The 21,665-nt window shown below is 47.7% G+C and overlaps 1 protein-coding gene across 5 annotated transcripts in view; it reads right to left on the bottom strand.

Moving 5' to 3' along the window:
• The window catches only part of Tshz2 (teashirt zinc finger homeobox 2), a 448,707-nt gene that overhangs the window by 168,080 nt on the left and 258,962 nt on the right, over nucleotides 1-21,665 (bottom strand). For 3 of the 5 annotated variants that reach the window (XM_075963170.1, XM_075963172.1, XM_075963171.1), the window contains exon 2: nucleotides 18,597-21,657. In XM_075963170.1, the coding sequence (XP_075819285.1) occupies nucleotides 18,605-21,657 (3,053 nt within the window). In that variant the 3' untranslated portion in view covers nucleotides 18,597-18,604. Of the gene's footprint in view, nucleotides 1-16,680; nucleotides 21,658-21,665 lie in introns of those variants that run through there. The other 2 variants (XM_075963173.1, XM_075963169.1) reach the window with 2 other exon arrangements.

Genomic DNA, 21,665 nt, shown 5'->3' with positions numbered 1-21,665 from the left:
TTTGGTGAGAAATGCCCATGACTCCAACTTTCCTGGTCAAAGCTTAACCAGGGTCAGCTTCCCACTCTCCTGACAGCGGCTCATTGTTCTGATTCTGAGGCGACTGGTTAGTGTCTTGGGACACCAAATTTGAATCTTCGAGCCCTCTTCCTTCTCCTCTCTTGTCACTCTCCATCGCTTCGTTCATTGTTCTAGATGACACTTCTGCAATGCCTTTCCATGCTGTCCAAACACACACTGGTGCTGGGATGGATGCAGTGGCCACAGTTAGGTTTTCCTGTATCTCCCTCCTCCTCTGGTCCACCTGGGGAGCACAGCCGGTGGTTTAAAGACCACAACTCAAAGCGCATACCACAACTAGCAGATCTACTGCAGCATGGGTGTTTGCTCTGTCCTAGGCATTTCAAAGTTAATCTCCTGTTTCTTTTCTAGTCACCCCATTCATTTAAAAACATCTGCCTTCATCCAGCATCACTGGACTTCCTGTGGGAAACCAGAAGTGAAGCTCTTTGGGCGGACCACACAGTCTTGCCAGAATTACCCAACTCACCACTGTGTTGTAGAAGCAGGTGTAAATGGTCTGCAAAGGACCGAGATGCCAACAGGCCCCAAGACTACCGGGATAACTACAAGACTAATAGGATAGCTATAAGAGCAAACTGTTCAGTCTGCTCCCAATGGGTCAGGTACAGATTCTAACGTAGTGGCTTTCAGTCGGGCATGGTGCCACACTCTGTAAGCCCAGCATGGGGAGACAGACATTCGAGGCACTCCTCCCATTCAAGGCCAACCTGGTCTATGGAACCTGGACTGAAATGGAGGCAGTGCACCCCACATACCCCCCACAGACATGTGCATACATGTAGTAGAAGCAGACGGTTCTGGGAGAAGCAGAAGAGGCAGTTGCCTCGGTGATAAACCCCCTGGCTCTGTGAAAACTCAGGCAATTCATGATTCGGGGATTGCAAGCTCCTCTCTTAAATTCCCCCACCCGTCCTGATCCCCTCTTCTTTTGGTACCTTGCTGTTGTTCCCAGTGAAGGCCCCTTGGTCACAGACAGCATGGTGCTTCCTGAGATTTATAGGTAATCGCTGGTATTCAGTTATAATTCCCTATTTAAGATCTTGAAAAGAGCCTGTAAGGCTCACCATAAGGGCCTCTTTACCATGATATATATAATTTGAAAATTAGCCAGAGGACAGAGGGGGATGTGTGCTTTGACCTGGTAACCCGGAGTCTCAGAGGTCACAGCTTGATAAGGTGAGCTGGAGGAACTCACTGAGTGCTTAAGCAAATGCTTTCTGAGAGTTCTGCGGGTGCCTCCAGTTCACCCAGGCTTGTCAAAGTGCGAGACCACAAATGGTATATTGCTAGGAGGGTCTTTCCCCCCATTGTTAGGGACACTCTTGGATCCTTGACATAGACCTTTCCCGTTTAAATCACTCTATCGGGAAGCAAGCAGAGCAGAAAAGAACTGAGATTTCTGGCCAAGACCAAGTAGCCTTGAATGAGTAAGACCAAAAAGAGCTTCCAGAGACACCGGGAGACCCAAGGCCACGTTGGTTCTGCATAGAAAAGCAGCCTGAGGACTTTGGACAGCAGTATGTACCGTGCCTACCTGGAGGGAATGGGTGTGGTGAAGATGAAGAAGGGGCAGGCACAGAGAAATCCCGCCCTTGGGGAAGGAAAGATGGGACACATGTTTGTCTGGTTGACTCCAGAGGCTCTTGGGTGCTTACACTGTGTCAACCCTCTATGACCTTGCGACCTCGCCACCATTCCCTGCCTTGTTTTAGCGTCAAGCTGCTACAATTATGGATCTCTCATGTATTGACATTTGACACCCACATTAGCTTTCCTGGGATCCACAGAACTCTGCCGCCAAACTGAGTCATTAGGGGATATTTCAGCTGTCATGGGCATGCTGAAAAGGACATTAAATCATTCCGCGAGAAACAGTGTGTGACTCCAGTTCAGCTCGCAAGGAAATCTCCATCCCTTCCCCACCCTAAACTGGGACTCTCTGGCCGTGGTGTTCAAAGGAGGGAGGCAGACAGAGAAAGAGGGGTTCAATTAGGATGGAAACTAGGGAGGCAGCACCCAGAGACCTCTCATTTGTACTTTGAAGTTCCCCGGGAGGCGGAAGAGGAGTGTGTTCCTTTGATTACCATGAACTCTTCTGGTCCAGGGCCAGGAAAGGTGTGATTGGGACCTGGGCTGGTCCCTGAAAGTGGAGAGAGACCCTCTGTCTCCTGGTTCTCAAATATGCTCACATCTCAGATGAGGATGCCATAGGGCTGATCCCCTCTGCTGCTGTCTCTGATTTGCTGTTCCTTCCCTTCCTAGACCCCTGTGTGTTCTGCACGACCTGCAAGTCCTTATACGCTTCTTCCCACGGGCTGTGGCTTCCACGCCATCAGTGCAACCCAAGGCTCTGAAGTTGCCTTGCCAGCCCCCATCCACCTCTCATTGCTGTCTTGTGCCTGTTTTAACTCTTCTCACCCATCCCACACATTATCCATGGTAAACTTTGAAGAAAGAAAGAAGATTGGGTCTTCCTTAACATCACGAGTGGTTGTCTGTGGAATCAGGGGGGATCCAAAGTTCTCCATGCAGCTCTGACTTGTCCCATAGCCCCCCAAATCTTATACCACCCAAAGACTATGCCCTCCGAAGCCTATGCCCTCTGAAGCCTATGCCCCCCCCCGAAGCCTATGCCCCCCCGAAGCCTATGCCACCTGGACTGCATCACCCTGTTCTTTTTTCCTTGTCCAGGATGCTCGATCCCCAATCCGCCACATGCTCGACTCCTAGTCAGCCTCCTTCCTTTGCCGCACTGGCTTGTGTCTAAAGCATCCTCTCCCAGTTCCTTGTCCTGTCCTTTTTTTCCTCAGTGTCTCCTAAGTGCCCTGAAATGGTCACTTATTTATGTGCTCAGTAAGTGTTAGTTATTAGTGTTCTTATCACCTGATGGTCCCTTGATTCGAATGCAAGGCTTCTTTTCTTCTTTTCTCCTCTCTCTCCCTCCTTCTCTTCCTCACTCCTTTCCTTCACCCTCCTTTTCCTTGCTTCCTTTACTTCTTCCCTCCCTTACCTTCCTTCTTTCTTCCCTTCTTCCCTCTCTCCCTGCCTCCCCCCTCTTTCTCCCTTTCTTTATCCATCCCATCCTTTATCTTTCCCTCCATTTTCTTTCCCCCTCCTCTCTCTTCCTTCCCCCTTCCTTCTATTGTCCATCTTTCCCTCCTTTCCTCCTTCCCTTCTTCCTTTTGGTCCTACTGTGTTTCTGGCCTCAGAAGCTATAGGCATTTCCCTCCAAGTCTGATCCAGAAAGACATTTCTTAACCCGTATGTACAAACCTCATGGCAGAGCATCAGTCTCCTGGACAAATAATTTATATGGTGTTCTGGAAATGTTTGTCCCTTCCTCATGCTGTCCTGGGCTCTTCAGAGCCCGAGGACACCTTCACTGGACAACTATTGTGTGCAGGGTGCTACGCTGAATGTCTTACACCTTTGTCTGTCAATCTGTCTGTAGAGGACATTGTTTATTTTACGCATGAGTGGTGTCGAAAGGAAACTACATTCGCCTCCTAGAGAGCCTCACACCCTCTCTTCCACCCTTCCTTCCTGTTTTGATAGGGTAGTCTGGATTCTTACAAATACCATCCTGAGCCAGCCTGGCACATGTCCTGCCCTAGACTTCAATGAAAGTGTGTGTGTGGGGGGGCGGGGCATGAGAGATAGACTGAGGCTCAGGCAAGCATCTACTACAGTGCTCACTCCCAGTCCCACGTCCAGCTTCAAGGAAACCCCGCTCTGCTGTTTGAACAAAGCAAAACCCAGATGAGCATCTGCCTCCATGGGACCAAGAAAACATGTAGTCAACAGCTAGGAGCCATCTTTCCAGATCCAGCCTTGCTTCTCATCTCCTAACTCGGTGTCTACTCTGTGACAGTGCCGAGCACAGGTTAGTGCTTGCTGGGGTCTATCTTCTGTGTGAGCACAGGTTAGCTCTTGGTAGGGTCTGTCTCCTGTGTGTGCTGAGAACATGTTGTGACCTATAAGTTTGGCCTTTGTATAGTCACATGACAGGAAGAGCATCAGCATCTGTATTCTAGAGGTGACCATGGGCATGGCCGCTCAAGGTCCTCAGGAAGCAAGCAGAGAGCCAGCCCAATGTTCCAGTTTCTTGACTCTGTGCTCTTCCCCCCACCCGACCTAGCTGGCCTACAGTTCCTGCTGAGGATTCTAGTCAGCAAGAATCCCACCTCCTGAGACGGCTGGCGGGCTCTCCTCTCCACGCATAGAGCCCTCCCGTTTGCCATCCTCTTCTGACTGAGGGATGGAGCCATACTGATTGGTTCTTCAACTTCTAAGGCAGAACAAAGATGATCAAACAGGGACCCATCACCATGGTTACAGCACCCAAGAGAATCCAAAGGAAGGCAGCAAAGGGGTAAAGTGAAGGCCCCAGCAAATAAGTGGGAAGAAAGCAGCCACAAACAATTAGACAGGACACAGCCCTCTGGTGAGCAAAAATAGAATTATTTGACTGTGAAATCGAGTAATGTAGCATTGAAAATAACATAACCTGAAACATATTATTTTCTCATAGATGAAAAAAAAATGCCAATACCAGATAAAGCCAAGAATACCTAGGGACCTAATCTGCTACAGACCTAGAACGGTAGAAAGTTGTCTGTGCCATACATCTGGGCTTTGGAGGGTTTGCAATATTCTTCCCACCATGTTCACTTCTCCCCTGAGAGTAACAGGTATGTATATACCAAACACTTCTGTGTAGTAAGCTCTTGAGAGAATTTGACCAAGAAGAGAAAGATTGTAACTCTGGTCCATCCTTGATTAGGATCCTTCATGTCCTACCTTTAAGACATGTGGTAAGATATATTTAGTCTTACCACAAATATATCATGTCTATCTCACCATAGCTGCCATCACCATAGTTACCATCACCATCATCCGCTCATCATTGTACCTCTCTGGGGTCTGTTTCATCACCTGGAGTCTGGTATCGTCATAGTTATGCCCTTAGAGAGTTTAACAGAGAGACTGAGGCTGTGCACACACGGACCCTACCACACCACACTCCTCGCTTGGCCTTTGGTAAGTCAGGGCTGGGCTCTATAGTTCACATCAACTTTGCTGGTGAAGGGCTATCCTGGGAGCTCCATTTTCAGGGTCCAAGGACAGAGTAGGTCCCATGTATGGTGAGGTGGTGTCCATGAAAGGGAAACACAGGGGCTTCTCTTGTGTTCCAACACACACACACACACACACACACACACACACACACACACACACACAGAGAGAGAGAGAGAGAGAGAGAGAGAGAGAGAGAGAGAGAGAGAGAGAGAGAGAGAGACCATACACACTGAGTATCAGGAATCCCTGGACATCTCCATGGAATCCTTTATAGGTAGACTTCACTGTGCCCAGGGTTTTACCTTATTCTTACTTCTTAAAGAGAAATTTCTGTTTCTTCAAAGTTAAATTTGTGAATGATCTTAGAGTCTCTATGTATTCCTCAGAGATCATTTAAAAGTATGTCAGCTCTTTTTGTTAAAGAAAGCACCAAAAGAAGAGGTGTGTATTACCTGCTGTTACCGACAAAGCCACCGATTCAAAACGAGGTTCAGTGAATGCGAGTCCTCCATCAATGTCAATGGAAATAAGGACAGCAGTGACACCAAATGCAGTGTCAGGCATAGCTCTCTGCACGAGTGTCACCACATTTGATCAGTGTCATCTGATAATCAACACTACCACCACCACCGTCTCATCGATAATCAGTGTCATCTGATAATCACCACCACCACCACCACCATCTCATCGATATCCTCCTTCTCCTCCACCACCGTCACCATCACAGTAATCATCTTATCACACTTGGTATCGCCAACATCATCTTTATCATCTCATCTATCAACATCATCATCATCCCATCAATTTTTCATCAATTCATATCATTATAGTCGTCATCACCATCATCATAATCTCATCAACATCATCATTACCATTATATCAATATTATTAATGTCTTATCAATACTAAAGTTCATCACTATCGCCATCATCAATACAAATATATCATGTCTATCTAATCGTAGTTGCCATCACCATCATCTGCTCATCATTGCTATCAACACCATCATTCCAGGTGCCTCTCATCTTCATCACTATCACCATCACCATCGCAAACATTTTATTATGTCAACATCAGCATAATCATTTTTAATATCTTCTTCCTCATGTAACCACCGTCATCATACAAATATCGTAACTTTCATTGCTATCACGATCACCATTATTGCCATATTCATTACCATCATCTCTTATCAATGTCAACATCATACCAGTACCACCATAATCATACTAATATTATCATCACCACCACCACCATATCATATAAATATCAACATATCTATATTATCATCATACCAAAATTGTCACCTTTATCATCATCATCATCATCATCATCAACACTATCACATTCACTGCTATATCATATTAATATCAGCACTATATCAAAGTCATCACCATCATCATCTGAACGGAAAATTCTAATGCAGATCTCTTTGGAGCATGTTTCAGATGGCAGTGAATTTGTGGGATAATAAGTAGAATTTACTGAAGTAGCTGGCTACAGAGTGAGAGGAGGAAATGAGATAGAAAGAGATGGAAAGCAATGGAAGGAAATGCCAGTTTACACTCTATCCCATTCCTTGCCTGGGGCATTACTTCCTTCCCACCCCAAGGACTGTTCCAGATAAATCTGTATTCACAATGTCCTTATTGATTCAAATCAAGTGGCACATCTATCCTAGCTTTTGAGCTAAATCTTAAGTGAAAGGGAGTAGATCTGTGTGTTTGAGGAGGCATCCAGGAGGGTGGGGAGTTAAGAGAAAGTCAAGTTCATTTGGCACTTTTTGTGTGCCAGATCCAGTGCCAAGAGCTCCCCACGGACCATCTCACCTAATGTGGAGTACACATTTAGGGATGAGAAGTGAGTCTGTGAGCTCATTTCCTGCTACTGCGATCCTCTCCAGGTTCCTTTGGCAATCTGGACATTCCGAGTCTTCTGAGTGCACTCTTACAGGAAGACTAGATCATGAGTTGCACATCTGGGAAGAAGCGGCTAAGGATCAGCAAGAAGTGATACTGGTGGGACTTGGGGTCAGGTACGAGGAATCTGAAGTCTCTCCTAGACTCTGAGAGTCAGGACGAGAATGTTTCAGATTCACTGAGAGCCTACTATGATCTCTCTTATAGATGTCAACAATCTCTTTAATCTTCATCATGGCCCTGTGAAGAAGAGATTAGCTGATTCTATTTGAGCAGTGATTAGTCAAATGAAATATCTTAGCTTTAATTGTCAGCTTGATAAAGCCTAGAGCCATTGAGAGGAGAAGCTTTAATTGTGGAATTGTCTAGATCTGGTTGGTTGGTAGGAGTGTCTGTGAGTGATTGTTTTGATTATTAATTGAGAGGAGGGTTCAACCCATTGTGGGCTATGCCATTTGTGGTGGTCTGAATGAAAATGGTGTCATAGACTCATACGGAGTGTCATTATTGGTGGTGTGGCCCTGTGGAAGTAGGCATTGCCTTCTTGGAGAAAGCATGTTACAGAGAGGTGGGTTTTGAGGTTTCAGAAGCTCAAGCCAGGCTCAGTGATAAATGATTTAGTGCATGCACATGTGCCCACATGTATATGGAAAGCACACACCAGGTTTTGATACTTGGTGTCTTCCTCTACCGCTTTTCACCTTGATTTTGACACAGCATCTCTACCTGAACCTTGAACTTGCCCATTTGGCTAGTCTAACTGGGCAGTGAACCCCAGGACACGCTTACCTCTGCCTCTCCAGTGTTGGAGTCACAGATGCACACTGCTATGCTGGACTTTAAAGTGGTTGCAGAGGACCCAGGTTTTCATCCTCAAGCTGCAGGTTTTCAGCCAACTGAGCCATCTCTAATCTACTAGGTGTGTATGAGCATCTGACTGCGGCTCTTGCCGACATCTGATGCCCACTAGACAGATTCAAAAGTGAGTTATTGTATTAAGAAGGGACGGTACAGGTGACAAGGGCCACACCGTAGAAGCAATGTGTGTTTAGAGTTAGGGGAAGTCGGTCCCTCATCCTCCCTTGCTGTTGACTGAGATCTTGGGGATTTTAGTGACTGTGAGCATCAGTGTCATTTTATGCGTCTCGATGACCATTGAAATGAGTGGAGGGTGCCAGCAATGGGCGGGGACAGGCGACAACATTAGGAGACACCACGGGATCACAACTTACTTCACATCCTCTTGCCCTCTCCCCTCTTGATCTCTTGGGCTCCTGTATTTTCCTCCATCTCTCTCATCCCAGGGCCTCAGCACATGAATCCTCTGATCTGGACCAAACTTCCTGTTATAGGCACTAACACGCAGCTGTTCTTCACATCGTCTCTGACTGTCTCCTTAACCTTCCCTCCCAGGTCCAAGCCCCTTCTGGAGACCCTTAGAGTCACACAGACGTCTCCTTGGTGACATTTCTCATCAGCGTGTTTTGTTCACTTGTAATTGGATGAGTATCATCTGACTGGAGCACCCTGAGGTGATAGTGTCACCATGACTGGCTTGTGTCCCCAGCATCCTCTTTAGGGTCTGTAACAAGGCAGATGCTCAACAAATATTCATTGGATTTTTGAAAAAGAAAATAGAATAGTAGTATAACTCTGTTATTAATATAGAAATGACTCTTAATATTTGTGATGATGGAGAATGAAATTACCTCTACTTGGGAAACCCCAGATAAAAGGCTTTGGTTTGAGAGGAGCTACCACCCTGGCAGGGTCCTGGTTAGCATTGTACAGAAGTGTGCAAGTCCTGAGACCAAAGCCTACAGTTATTTTGTCTGATCAGTAAAATAGGACACCAATGTCTGTGACTGGGGAGGTGGCTCAAGTTGGCAAAGGGCTTGCCAGGCAAACAGGAAGACCTGAGTTGGTCCCCAGACCTCATGTGTAAACCAGGCAGGCTACTGCCTTCAGTGTCTTGGTGTGATCTCCCATCTTCCTGGTGACCTCATCTGTCCTGGTGCTGCTTGGCTGGTCTCAGCACAGAGGGATGCTTAGTGTATTTTCTGCCTCCAGAGCACGGTAACTCCAGTGAGGAACTGCATTTGGTTTGTGGCTATGATACGTGGGAAGTCCAAGGTGCCTCTGGTGAGAGCTTGCATACTGGTGGCTCTGCTGGAATTGTCAGGAGCTATCACATCCTAGAAGACAGAGGAAATCAGACACATCTCCTTCCTTTTCTTATCTGGAGACAAAGGTCACAAGTAGCCTAGCCTGACCCTAAACTTACAATATAGCCAGTGGTGACCTTGAACTTCTTATCCTGCCTCCACTTCTCCACAGTTGATATTGTAAGTCTGGCTTAGATGGTGCCAGGAATGGAAGCCAGGGATTCAAGCTTGTTAGGCAAGCCCTCCACTCATGAGCTACGCCTTCAGTTTCTCAACTTATTTTTCTTGTCAAGAGCGCACCCTCAGCACAGCGGACTCCCTCCCAGAATAACTGACAGACACCATGATGTTGCCATTAACCCTAATCCTGTCTTGAGAGTCCCACCTCCCTGATACTGCTCAGTGGCAATTAAATTTCACCAAAACGTTCGGAGGTGACACTGAAGAGGCCTTTCCTGAGCTCCTGTAAAGCCTCTGGTGAGCCTGCATTATGACAGTGTCTGTCTGTCTGGAAAGCACCCGCACCTGGGACTTGCCTGTCCTGTCTGTGTCGTGTTTGGGTTTTGAAGAGGACGGGACACATGGAGAGCGCTAGTGGGGCAAACAGGAAGTGCTTGACTCTGGTGCCCGAGTGAACAAGGAGAGCTGCACGTGGTAGTCTATATGTGCCTTGAAGCAACCCATCGAAGGCAAGGACCTTTGTATGCTGGTAAGAATACCGGTGGCTGGTAAGAGCTAAAGCTGGCATGAGTTTAGAGCTGGTGGGGGGAAAAGGTATTTCTGGGCCTCCAGCTTTCAAGGTAGTGTTTGAGCACACCAGAACATTCCATTGTTTGTAATAAGCATAACTGAGGTATAGCCACCCTATTTTATCTTAGTTATTTTATTTTTTTTAGCACGTTGTATGTTGTGATAATGTTGACAGTACTGAAGTGCATACAGTTTTTTTTTGGTGGTGGTGGTGTGTGTGTATGTGTGTGTTGTGTACTCTCTCACACATGCATGTTTCTGTAAGCAAATGTGGCTGTGGGTGTGCTGTGTGCACTTGTGAGGGTTGGATGGCCACCTCTCACCTCTCTGTCTAAGGCAGACTCTCTTTATCATTTGCTCAGTTGCTACACACACAGGGCAGCTGCCCACGGGCTCCTGGAGCATCTCCTGCTCCTGCCTCTCATCTCCTTACAGGAGCACGGGGATTAAAGACATAGGCCACTGCTTCTGGCTTTACATGACTTCTGGGCATCAGACCCAGGTCCTTGCACTTTACCAGGCCCGTGCTTTACCCTCCAAGTCACTTCCATGGCCCTTAACCACCCAGGACTAAAACATCAGCTCCTAAAGAGGTTACACACTTTAAAGGCACAGAGCTCAGAAGCACCAAGGTGAAGTCGGGATGAGTGCGGGATGAATGCTGTGTGAATAGCCCTGAGGGGAGATTCCCCAGGGCCTGGCTTGGTGTTATAGCTCTGCCACCTACTTCTGTGGGTCTCGGGGTTCCTGGAGCCCCTTCTCCGATGAGCCCGTGGTTTCTTATCTCCAAAAGGGAATGATATCTGCTTTACAGATCCACTGTGAGGACTGAACGATTATCGTTGGCCCATAAGTGTTAGGAACATTCTCATTGATTAAATATCATTGGGAGTAGAGCACGGGTACCATTTCACCAGCTGCACCCACAGTGGGGCTAGTGGCCTTATGGGAGAGAGATGAGAAGCAGGAGGAGGGTGTGGATTGTGGCAGGAGGAGCAAGCTGTCAAAGGACACTGGGTGATCATCTCAGCCCAGCGTGTTAGGAGTCTCTCCGGTCACTGCCCAAATCCCAGGAACTCTCCCGGCCAAGTCCTCGGCAAACCTGGCTGACTGGCCCCTTGAAAATCCTACTGCTTTTTTGTTTCAGGTGGGCAACCCACAGCTCTTCCACCGCTGGGAGTGGTGCGTTGGTGCGGGAACTGGGGCTCTAGGGTCGTAGAGCTCGAAGGGACAAAGAACCTAGGAAATGGGACCTCTGGCCTCCTCTGTCTTGCCAAACTGGTAACTTGGAAGATCTGGTTTCTGAATCCCATGTTCAGCCTGAAGAGTGTTCAAAACAATAACAACCAACCCAGAGCACGCTCATAAAACTGGTCAGTGTAAACATGCAATGCTTTCCTATAAAGACAAGGGTTTTCTTGTTCCCATGTTAAGCTGTGGGGCTCGCTGTTTTAATTTATCACCGTTGTGCCCTGCCTGCTGGACCTGTGTGCTTCCTTCTGGCTCGTGGGTGCTTGGTTTGTCACTTCCTGATATTTTAGGACAAGCACTTAATTCTGACTATCTGTAGGTACTCCTGAGGCCTTGATCCGGAATGACACTTTCAAATCAGTTTGTGTTTATTTATGGCTGTGAGATGTGTGTGGGTAGAGGACGATTCCATGGTAAGTTCAAAGTCCATCGAAAAAATCTGGAATCCAAACACAGAGAAGTAAGCAGAAACAGGGTGTCTGTGAGTTCAAGACCAGCCTGGAATATATCAGGCTGTCACAAAAGATACAAAATCAGAGAGAGAAATGGCGATAGCATGCAGGTGGGGAGGGAGTGAACACATTCAAAGTGCGTGAAAATATTCTTGTGAAACTTATCACATGTACAATGTCTCCCCCTCCTCTCGTGTGTGCATGCACGTGTGTGTGTGTGCATGCATGCACGCACACACACATCCTGGGAGTGTATCTCAGAGGTGGAGTTCTTATTTAGAATGTCCAAGGCTCTGAGTTCAATTCCCAGCAAGACAAGCTGACACACGCAGCCAACAGCTCACACATACTAACAGCTCCGGGTTCAGGAGCACCAGCACTTACAAAATAACAGAATTAGAAAATACCTTTGTTCACTTTTATAGCTAGAAGCCATGCAATCAGTCTGCTGGAGATACACTTCACTCTCGAATATATCATGTGCCTACAAACTCTCACGCACAGACACATAAATGTTTTAGGCGGGGAGAAAAGCCACCCAATGATATCCCATGGACTCCTGGCATCCTGAGTGTGTATATGTCCCCTATCCGCAGAGTTTCCTGTCCCTTGGGGGTGTTGACTTCCCTCCTTATTGCCTCCTACACCATTTACAAATGGATCTCCCACCAACTTCCCCTCTTCCAGAGGAGAGTGGAGAAAAGTCCGCTGAGTGAGAATGGATCCTCTTATTTTGGTAGCCTAGTGCATCCTGCATCCCCCTGGCCTACATATCATTTAACAAACTGCCCTGTGATTCTTGCGGGGCGTGGCGTCCCCACTGATTTAAAATCCCCGCATTGCTCAAACTGCATTGTTCTTCATCAAGTTGAGTCGTTTTTATGTGAAGTGTCAAGCTCCCTAACAAATCCCTCCTGCCAGACAAATCAAGTCCCTCGTCGGAGAGCCGCGGCTAAATAGTTTATAGCTTTAATCTGCTCACCGAGGTGTGCAGCCTATGACAGTAATTATAAATGCACGGAGAAATTATAGCTGAATGCCTTCACAGCATTAGGAGCTGTTTGATGAACAATCATGAGCGCCTGCTCATTTCCAACAATAGAGGGCAAGTTAGTGTCAATGCATTAGAGAGATCTCAGTTCTGCATGGCTTTTTCTCGCATTTACCACGGAATGTCACTTGTCTTCTATAAAAGTAGGGAAAAAAAGCATCGTGGAAAGCTTTAAACTTGATAGTTAAAAAAAAACAGACAAAGAGAGAAATGCAGAGGAAAACGGTTTATCATTGCGACTTGCATTTTTCTGTTTTGTTTTGCGGCAGGTTGCTTTAGAATGAGCTCGTGGAAGGTAACGGCCTGTTTACTTATGAGGGACCTTGAAAAAAAAATCCCTCCCCAAGCCTTTTTTTCCCCTTAATGCTTTTATAGAGAAACACTTCGTTAAATGAAGGGCAAGTTCAAAATGATCTCTGAGAGCAGCCAGCCCCTGCAACTGTGTGTGTTGTGTCCCTCAGCCGGCTTCCCCCCTTCTTCGGGCGTCTTCCGAACCTAATGACGCAATTTACTCTTTATTTGCCCTCCTCGCTTTTGCAGAAAGACGTTTTTAATTTAGCTGAAGAATTACACAAATGTATTTTAAAGACATAAATCCATATAAAAAATATGAGCTAATTAAAACATTGCACTCCCTGTCGCTCATGGAGTTTCAATTTAGCAAAAGGAAAAAAAAAAAAGAAACCCAGAATCATGTCTGGTTAAATGAAAAGATGATAGTGATGGCAGACTGGGGTAAATTAAAAACAATGTTCATCTATATTAAAGCAGCGAATTACACACGTCAAGACTGAGCGTTCAGAAGTCCAAATGAGGGGGAAAGTGCAATGGGGCGACGTGCCCGGGGAGGTAAGGTAGATCACTCAAATGAAATGAAAAAGAGAGTTAGAAAAGATTCTGCATCTGGTTCTTGCTACTTGAGAAGGACCAGAGCCTCCTACATGACCCTGCGGCCTGGTTTCTCGTCTTCTCTCCACCTGTGGCCAAACCACCCTTATCTTATTTTGTTCACCTAAAATGAATTCCCGAGAGTGAAAATGATATATCCATATGCCTATGTGGATTGGGGTAATGTCTTAGTTAGATACTTTATACAAATGCTTATCATACAACTAAATAAAGGAATTAAGATGACAGGAAGTAGGAGGCCCGCTGTACCCCACGGCTCATCCCTAGGTCCCTGTATTTCTGTGTAATGTTTTTGTTTTGGTCAATATCCGACTCCATATATCACGGTGGTTTCCTGAGATCCGGCACTCATTGACACCAAGGCTGTCTGTGCTCATTCTGTGATGTCCACGCAATAGTGAAATTGCTTTAGGACACGTTTCCCATAATGCATCTCTGCCCTTCGGCCATCGCGGTTCATTTGTTTACAGCTGGAGTTTTCCAGAAGCCTTGGGGAACCTTTGTTTTGGCACACCTCTTACCCTCATGTTCCAGCCTTTCCCCTGCATTGTCTGTCAGTCATGCAGTGGACCCTCAGCTCAGGCGAGGAGGAGGAGACCAAGGGCAGAAGATAGCGGAGGAGCATTGGATAGATGCGGGGCTTCCACCTTTGCTGACTGCGTGTGTATGGAGGGGCCTATTCACTGAGGATTTCCTTTTTTCAAAATGAGGGTGCCGAGTGTAGCCACTCCTGACTCCTAGGAAGAGGCCAACAGATGATAGCAGTGTTGTTACTACCACACTCAAAGGCTGACGTTTGCAAGGGGAACAGCTATCTGGCCATGAGTCAGTCAGCGGAGAGGACTGACGAGTCTAGGTGCTTCCAGCGAGGCTTCAGGACAGAGAAGGGCTGTGCAGATTCTGCAGGACTTCCTTCTGTGGGCTGACTGAATACCAGGCCTTCTGCAAGAAGATCCCATGCACTTAGGCAATTCTCAAATCCTTCCTATTGGTAGGCTTTAATGTCCCCATCTTACAAATAAACCAGGGTTCAGCATGGGATGACATTGGAAGTTGGGTGGGGGGGATGACCTGAGCATCCACATCCTCCCCAGAATGAGTGCTCCTCATCTCTGTTACCCTGGGACAGGGAAAGGCCCATCCCCCCACCCCAGTGCACTCCATTCAGCAGCTCCCCGTGAGTTGTTGTCTGCGTGCCTACCTCTGGCCTCCATGGCAGACCTTCGTTTTGGCCATTATTTTATTTCCTGGGATCACTACCATGTTTACCGTGGGCCAATGGCCTTTTTGATTTGAGCTAATGCATAAATGAAGGTCAGAGGTGGTGGGACTTTGGGGAATGCAGTACTTACTGTGCCTGTGCCATTATTTCTTTGGCTCACCCACACTTTAGAGTACTGTTTGTGAGACTAGCGTGAAGGGATGCTTGTGAAGCCATTGCTACAAATCCCGGCAGTTTGCTATTGTAATTGGTGTTCCTGCCTGCTCACAGCTACGTGCTATCACTAAATAGACTGGGGTGCAAGGTGAAACACTACCAGCATTTTCTGAGGGAGGAGGAATGGAAAGAAGGGACTTTCTTTAATGAACGGAGCAACAGTGTGTACCTCTTATAGGCCTTACTGACTCCAGCCTGTTCGGCTCTCCCTAGATTGGTATGTAATCTACGTGATTAATAAGGACAGAATTACAGGTTTCCATGTTAAAAAATGGATCTCGTGTAAACAACGACTTCTTTTTGAAGATAAAACTATGGTCCGCGTGTTATTTGGGACACAGCTATACTCAGACTCCGTGATTTATCTGAAGGGCAAGTTCATCTGCATTAGACGTCCATCTTTCATCGTATCTGGCAGCTTTCCATGCTTTTCGCCCTGAACATACATCCCCATCAAGCCATCCATAACAGGAGTGGCAGGTAGCTTGTTGGACGAGAATACATTTCTGCCAGCCATCTCAAGGTTAGGTGTACTGTTAAATGCGTACACTATATTACGTGGTAATGACTATAATTTGAAGCCCTTATGCATTTGAGACTCAGTGATTTACTCTCTGTTTAATTTCTAGTCAAGAGCAAGAGACTTTTAAGGGCGTATACAAACACGTTCTATGATTGTTTTAGATGACTTGCGTCCTAAAAGAGGGGGTGCCCATTTAATACTTCCTAAGGAACCTTAAGTGAGCACTGACTTTGCTACTTGGCAGGGTGCTCACAGGATTTAAGGCAGGCCCACGAGAGGAAAGAAGATTCAGGTTGGAATTCATGTTGTTTAGAAACACCTAGACGTGGTAAACTTGACTACCCCGTTATACTCTCACGTTTTCCCAAAATACCACATCATTTTCACACATTGCGCCGTCCTCCATATCAGCTAAGATCAGAATTCCAGATGACAGTAGAATCCTGTGGTCATTAAGACCGTCAAGCTTTTTTCTTTGATAATAAAGTTATAAAATTAAGAAAAAACAGCGGAAACAAACTATCAGTAAGCATAAGCTCTAAGAAGTGCGAGGGGCTTCCGTGAACAGCTCCCCTGGAGTGCTCTCTCCAGATGAGCCAAGCTCCAAGACACCGCCTCGTCACCCATGGGGGCAAACACTTAATCAGACTAGAATGGTTTCCCTCAAACACAAATACACCCAGCATCCACATTCTCTCTTCAACACACGTGAGACACTCCCATTGGACAGAATGACTCCAAACCTCTGATGTCAGCCCGGTCTGACGTCTCAGCACAGCAGAGAATGCACGAAGCCAGAGCCTTGCTAATCTCTGTAATGACCAAACTGTCTTAAATTAGAAGTATTTGTTCTTTACCAATGTGGACAGATGCAAAAAGAGCGATCTTACCCATGTGGATTTTGGATTTACAAGTAGCCGTTGTGTATATTCCCCGAATTATCGGTTGCTTTTTACTTCTCTAGTGCACGCTTCAGATTCTGACTCAGGATGGGTGAAACCCTCCTTTTGCCTCCCTTCTCCCTATTTCCATATCGCAGTTAAAAAATGATTACAGACCTAACAGGTGGAAAATTGGTCTTTATTATAGCACAAAATAAACATCACCTGTTTGTTCTCTTCACTGTGGTTCGGACCCACAGTTGTTAGATCTGAAACACACTTCTTGTCTCTAGATACTTTACGTATGTCCACCTTTTTTTCTTTTTAAGGTCCAGAAGAGCATAGTGGCTAATTACATAAAAAGTTAAAATGTGATATGGCAAATAAATAGCATGAGGCAGAACCCCGAGCTCACACGTGGGTTCGACAGATGCAGAACAGCGTTCCATTCAGTAAGGGAAGACGTACAATCATGCTTGGAAACCCGGAGATGAATCTGCCCGGAACATTTAATTTTCATGGTAAAAGCATGCAAACAACAGGGGTGGCCTTTGCTGGAGCCCACCCAAATCAGAAGCATGGATGCCCACCCGGGGGGTGAGTCTCAAGTCAAGCATGTGTTTTGTCTTAACCGCCCTCATACTCAGAACTTCTCTGCCCCTGGGCGGTGCACTCAGAGCCTTGCAGGATAAGGACCCTGCTCTACTGGGAACTCCCTTACCGCTCACACCTGCAAAGCTTGACCTGAACGCCCCTCCCCCCCCCCCGTGTAAAGTAAATGCTTTGAGACTAGGGGGTTGGGGGGGCTGATACAATAGGTCATTACCAGCTTTTTAGACTTTGCCATGAATGAATTAAGAGCAATGCTGTAGGATATAAGCTGGGCTGGAAAAAGCAGAAGCTTTCATTTATGTTGGGTCCTCGTGTTGGGGTGTAACCCCAGGCAGAGGTCAATCTAAATATGTATTGGGGTCCTTAGAGTGTGGGAGTGTCATGCTGGAGGGTAGAGAAAAGGAAGCTTAGGAGTCCCATGAGGGAGGGTTGTTGACATCCAGCCTTGCTTATGCTCAACATTTGGAAGCAGCCTATGGGACTGATCTGCTAAGGCATCTGCCTTTGGTCTCTGTCCTTTCTCCTGGAGGTGACATAAGTAACTTGGTTACTGGTAACTATACAAGACATGAACTTCTATGATATATGGTACAAATTCTTTTCGTTTCGGCACTGGGACTTGAACCCAGGACCTTAGGCACGCTGGGCAAGTGTTTTGCTACCTAACTGCCCCTCTAGCTCAATAAAAAATGACCTTGAAGCTGTGGGATGGATCCGACGTCCTTAACCATATGCGGGTTACAAGCTATCCATCCATCTCTATACACAAAATAAATTCTCAGGGATGCTTTGCATCTGTCTGTTAATGGTGGACTCGACCCCGCGTTTATCCTAAAGAAAACCAAAAGGCGAGAGAGGAACAAAAGCCTCCTCCATCCTCATCTCCCTGTTCCATAGAGAACAGTGCATCCCAACGCTTCCCCTTAAGGGGCACCTGCTCTTCTGTACAAAAATGAATGTGGGAAAGAAACAGGCAAGGAGTAGAAAGGTACCATTGATAGAAGTTAGCTATAGAATGTATTCCTTGCAAGGACCATAAAGATAACATTAAGCCATTTGTGAACGGAGTAAGCTATCTCTGTATACGATGGGCCCTAATAAGTCCTCCATCTTCACTTGAGTGTTCACCTCTCCTCTCTATATTAGCATTGCTGTGAGAAGGCAGACGGCAGAATGGAATCTAGCCCTCTTGGAGGTCGGGCCTTAGGATGCTAAGGGAATTGTGTGTCCCACAGCTCTGTAAGCAAACACGAGCCTCACCTCTTTCAGACGCATTCTATCTACTTCCCCACTAACCTGAAGGACATGGGGGAATGGCTGGGACCCACTCATGTTCTGTCTTTTGTAAAAATTAAGTCTATGCCAGCAAACTACGGTCCTGCGTGGCCTCGGGAGACACCCTCTGCCTCTGAGCAGACCCATCTCCTCTGAGCATGCTCCTCACAAGGCCATGGTCACCATCACCTAGGAGCAAACCCGTACCTGCGGAACTATTCTTCATCCACGTCTGTTACAAACTGAGAATGGTGCTCGGGTGACTTGCTGTGCGTTTTGCTTAGGTGGAGTTTTACTGCGTGTTTGCTCACAAATGTCCGACTGCACAACTTACACTTGAATTTAGAGTCTGTGTCCTCTTCACCGGCTATTGTTTCCGGAGACCTCTGAGCCGACGACACCCGGGAGATCTCCTGCTCCGCCTTGCTTGGCTGGTCAGCCGCCATCCGCGTCATGTCCTTCATTTGGAAGCCCAGGTGAGACTCTAAGTGGCTGATGTAAGTAGAGGGGGTTCTGAACTGGGAGGCACAGTCACTGCAGTAAAAGATGGGGTGCCCTTTGTCCATGTTTTTCAGGAATTTTGTCCCCCCTGTTTTTCTAAGCTGGTACTTGACATTGGCCAGCCAGTGGCTGATTGTGGTCATCGAGAGTCCCGTGAACTTTGAGATTTGCATCCGCTCCTGTGGGCCCAGGTCAGAGAGCAGATATTTGCCCTCCGACGTCTGGAAGAGGCTCGAGGCGAACTGCGCCTGCAGGATGAGCAGGTGCTGGGGGTTCCAGTTGGACTGCCTGCCCTTCCTCTTGTGCAAAGTCGAGACTTCGCCGGAAACATCCTCGAATCGCCTGACATCCATTTCCAGCTTCATGGGCGGGACTCTCGAGGGAGCAGCTGGCTTGGGGGTGGTGGCTTTCGGGAGGACCTTGACCATATCGGCAATGTCACAGAGAGCATGCTTCTGAGGTGGGGACGTGCAGGATTGTGCTTGCGAGGACTCGGCCCTCTTGCTTTTGGATTTGGTCAGGTCAATGGGCTGGTCACTGTTCTCAAACAGGTAGTGTCGGGATCCGCTGGCAGGCCTGGTGGAGGAAGGACTTAGGACCGGTTTGTCCACTGCGCTGAGACTAGACTTGTGGAACATAGAGATTGTGCTTGAGTTGGGGCTGGAACAGGAAGGAGAGCGCAAAGGCTCAGTAGCTTTACCCAGGTGGTTGTTGAGGACCGACTGCAGCGCGCTGAGCGGGTTGATGCAAGGCAGGGCCGGGGTGTGGTTAGCCGGTGCGCACCCGTTGCTCAGAGAAGATACAGGTTCTAACGGCTCTGGTTTCTCTTTTGGCAGCTTCTCTCCCTCCTTCGGGGGACAGGGCTCGGCCTTTCTGGATTCTGAGGGTGTTTCAATTTTGGAGAAAGACTCCCCCTCAGACTGGCTGAGAGATGTTGCCTCTTCACGGGGACTTTCCTTCCCGCACTCCTTTCCGACTTCGTCTTTGTCTTCTGTCTCCTTCTTAACTTGAGTGTACAGGGCCAAGTTTGTGGGCACAGGGCCAAGCGGCATGACTTTCCACTTGGGCGCAATGGGCCTTAGCTTGTTGGCGAGGTTGGGTCTGATTTGCAGTATCTGAGAGCCCATTGCCATGGGTGGCTTGGCACCCTCTGACAGCTGGTAGGCTGCGTGGATACTCGGGTATGCGCTCCAGCTGGGAGCACCGTTTTGGGCCTTGTTGATGGCCGTGGTTACAGTATTTTCCAGTGACTTTAAGATGTCCCCTCCACCCTTTGAGCCATCTTCCAAATCCTCCTCTCTCAGATACTGGTATTTTAAGGTGGGGTCGAGAGGTTTCTGTAGAGGGTCTTCGTATTCCTCACCTTTCGCCCCTTGCTCGTCTTCGTTGATCTCCTCCACCTTCTCCTTCTTGCTCTCTTTCTTTAACTCGGTGCTAGAGGCTGCGCAGTCAGAGGCAGAGTTACTTGACGGCTTAGCGCCCAGAGACTCGCTGTTTGGGGTCTCGGACAGCGACTGCATTTTCTCCACGGCCAGCGGGTCCAACACCAGCTGCTTGCCTTTCTTGGAGGCAGAGCTGGTGACTTTGAGAAAGTGACCCGTGACCATCATGTGGGTGGTGAGCTGCTGCAAGGTGTCATGGGAACTACCACACTCCATACACTTTAGGATCTGCGACTTGCAGGCCTCGAACTGCCAGGTGTAGCTGGCTCCGTTTTGGTAGCCGTAGCGGCTGTTGGAGGGCAGCTGCAGGTTGGGGTTTTTCTGGGAAGAAAACGATTCTGCCTGTGTCCCCGTGGTGGAGTCCGGGGAGCAAGGCCTGTTGATGTCGAAAACACGCTTCTTGGCTGGTGTGACCATTTTAGAGGAAATGGTTGGTACCGGTTCCTTCAAAGGCACTTTTTGGTAATGTTTTGTCTTTATCATGTGGACGCTCAGGTCTTGCAGGGAATCAAAGGAGTCGCCGCAAAACATGCATTTCAGAACCTTCTGAGCGTCCTCTTTGTCCATGTCCTGGAAGGCCCTTTTCCGGGGCTTTGAGTAGCTCGTGGGTCGGAGCTTATCTTTTTTGCGGTTGTCATCTTGATAGTGGCCTGTCTCATTCATGTGCACGGTCAGCTCCACCAGAGTGTCGTAGGCCGCGCTGCACTGTCTGCAGCGGAACCTGCTGGCCCCGGTGAACACCGAGCCGCACATCTTACTGCTCTGCCGGTACAGCTGCACGGAGCTGAACAGGCTGGGCTTAGAGACAGACCGGGAAGGCAAGTTCTGCTGGAGGCTTTTGGACAGGGCATCTTGGTGCCAATCAAAATCATTCTTGCTGCTGCCATTGCGGGTGTCACAATTCCGTCTCTCGCTGTTGGATAATTTGAAGCCGAGGCCCAGGCCTGACCAGTAGGAATCTGACAGGATATTGGCATAGACGGCTGTCATTTTATCCATGCAGTTATGGGGTTCGCTCGGAAGCTTGGGGTGAGCGTTTGCTTTCTTGTCCGAGACATCTCGGCCACAGATGCTCTTGATGTCTGACACCTGGTCGCTGGCATCACTCAGAAGAGATTCATTTTCCGCGTCCTGGTTGGACAGGTGGCTCCCTGGCGAGTTCTGGCAGCTGAAGTAGCCTTTCTGCTCCGGGACTGTTTCTAGTTCCTCATCTGTCCCCGTGTCATTACTGCCCTGATGCTGAGCCACCGAACCACTGTCTTCCTCCTCCTCCTCTTCCTCCTTTATTTCCTCCTCTTCCTTCAGAACTTCCTCCTGGGCATAGCCTGCAAGA

This window comes from Microtus pennsylvanicus, chromosome 2, assembly GCF_037038515.1.
Source record: "Microtus pennsylvanicus isolate mMicPen1 chromosome 2, mMicPen1.hap1, whole genome shotgun sequence".
NCBI lineage: Eukaryota > Metazoa > Chordata > Mammalia > Rodentia > Cricetidae > Microtus > Microtus pennsylvanicus.
Note: the sequence above shows the minus strand (reverse complement) of the source record. Positions and strands in the feature narration are given on the sequence as shown.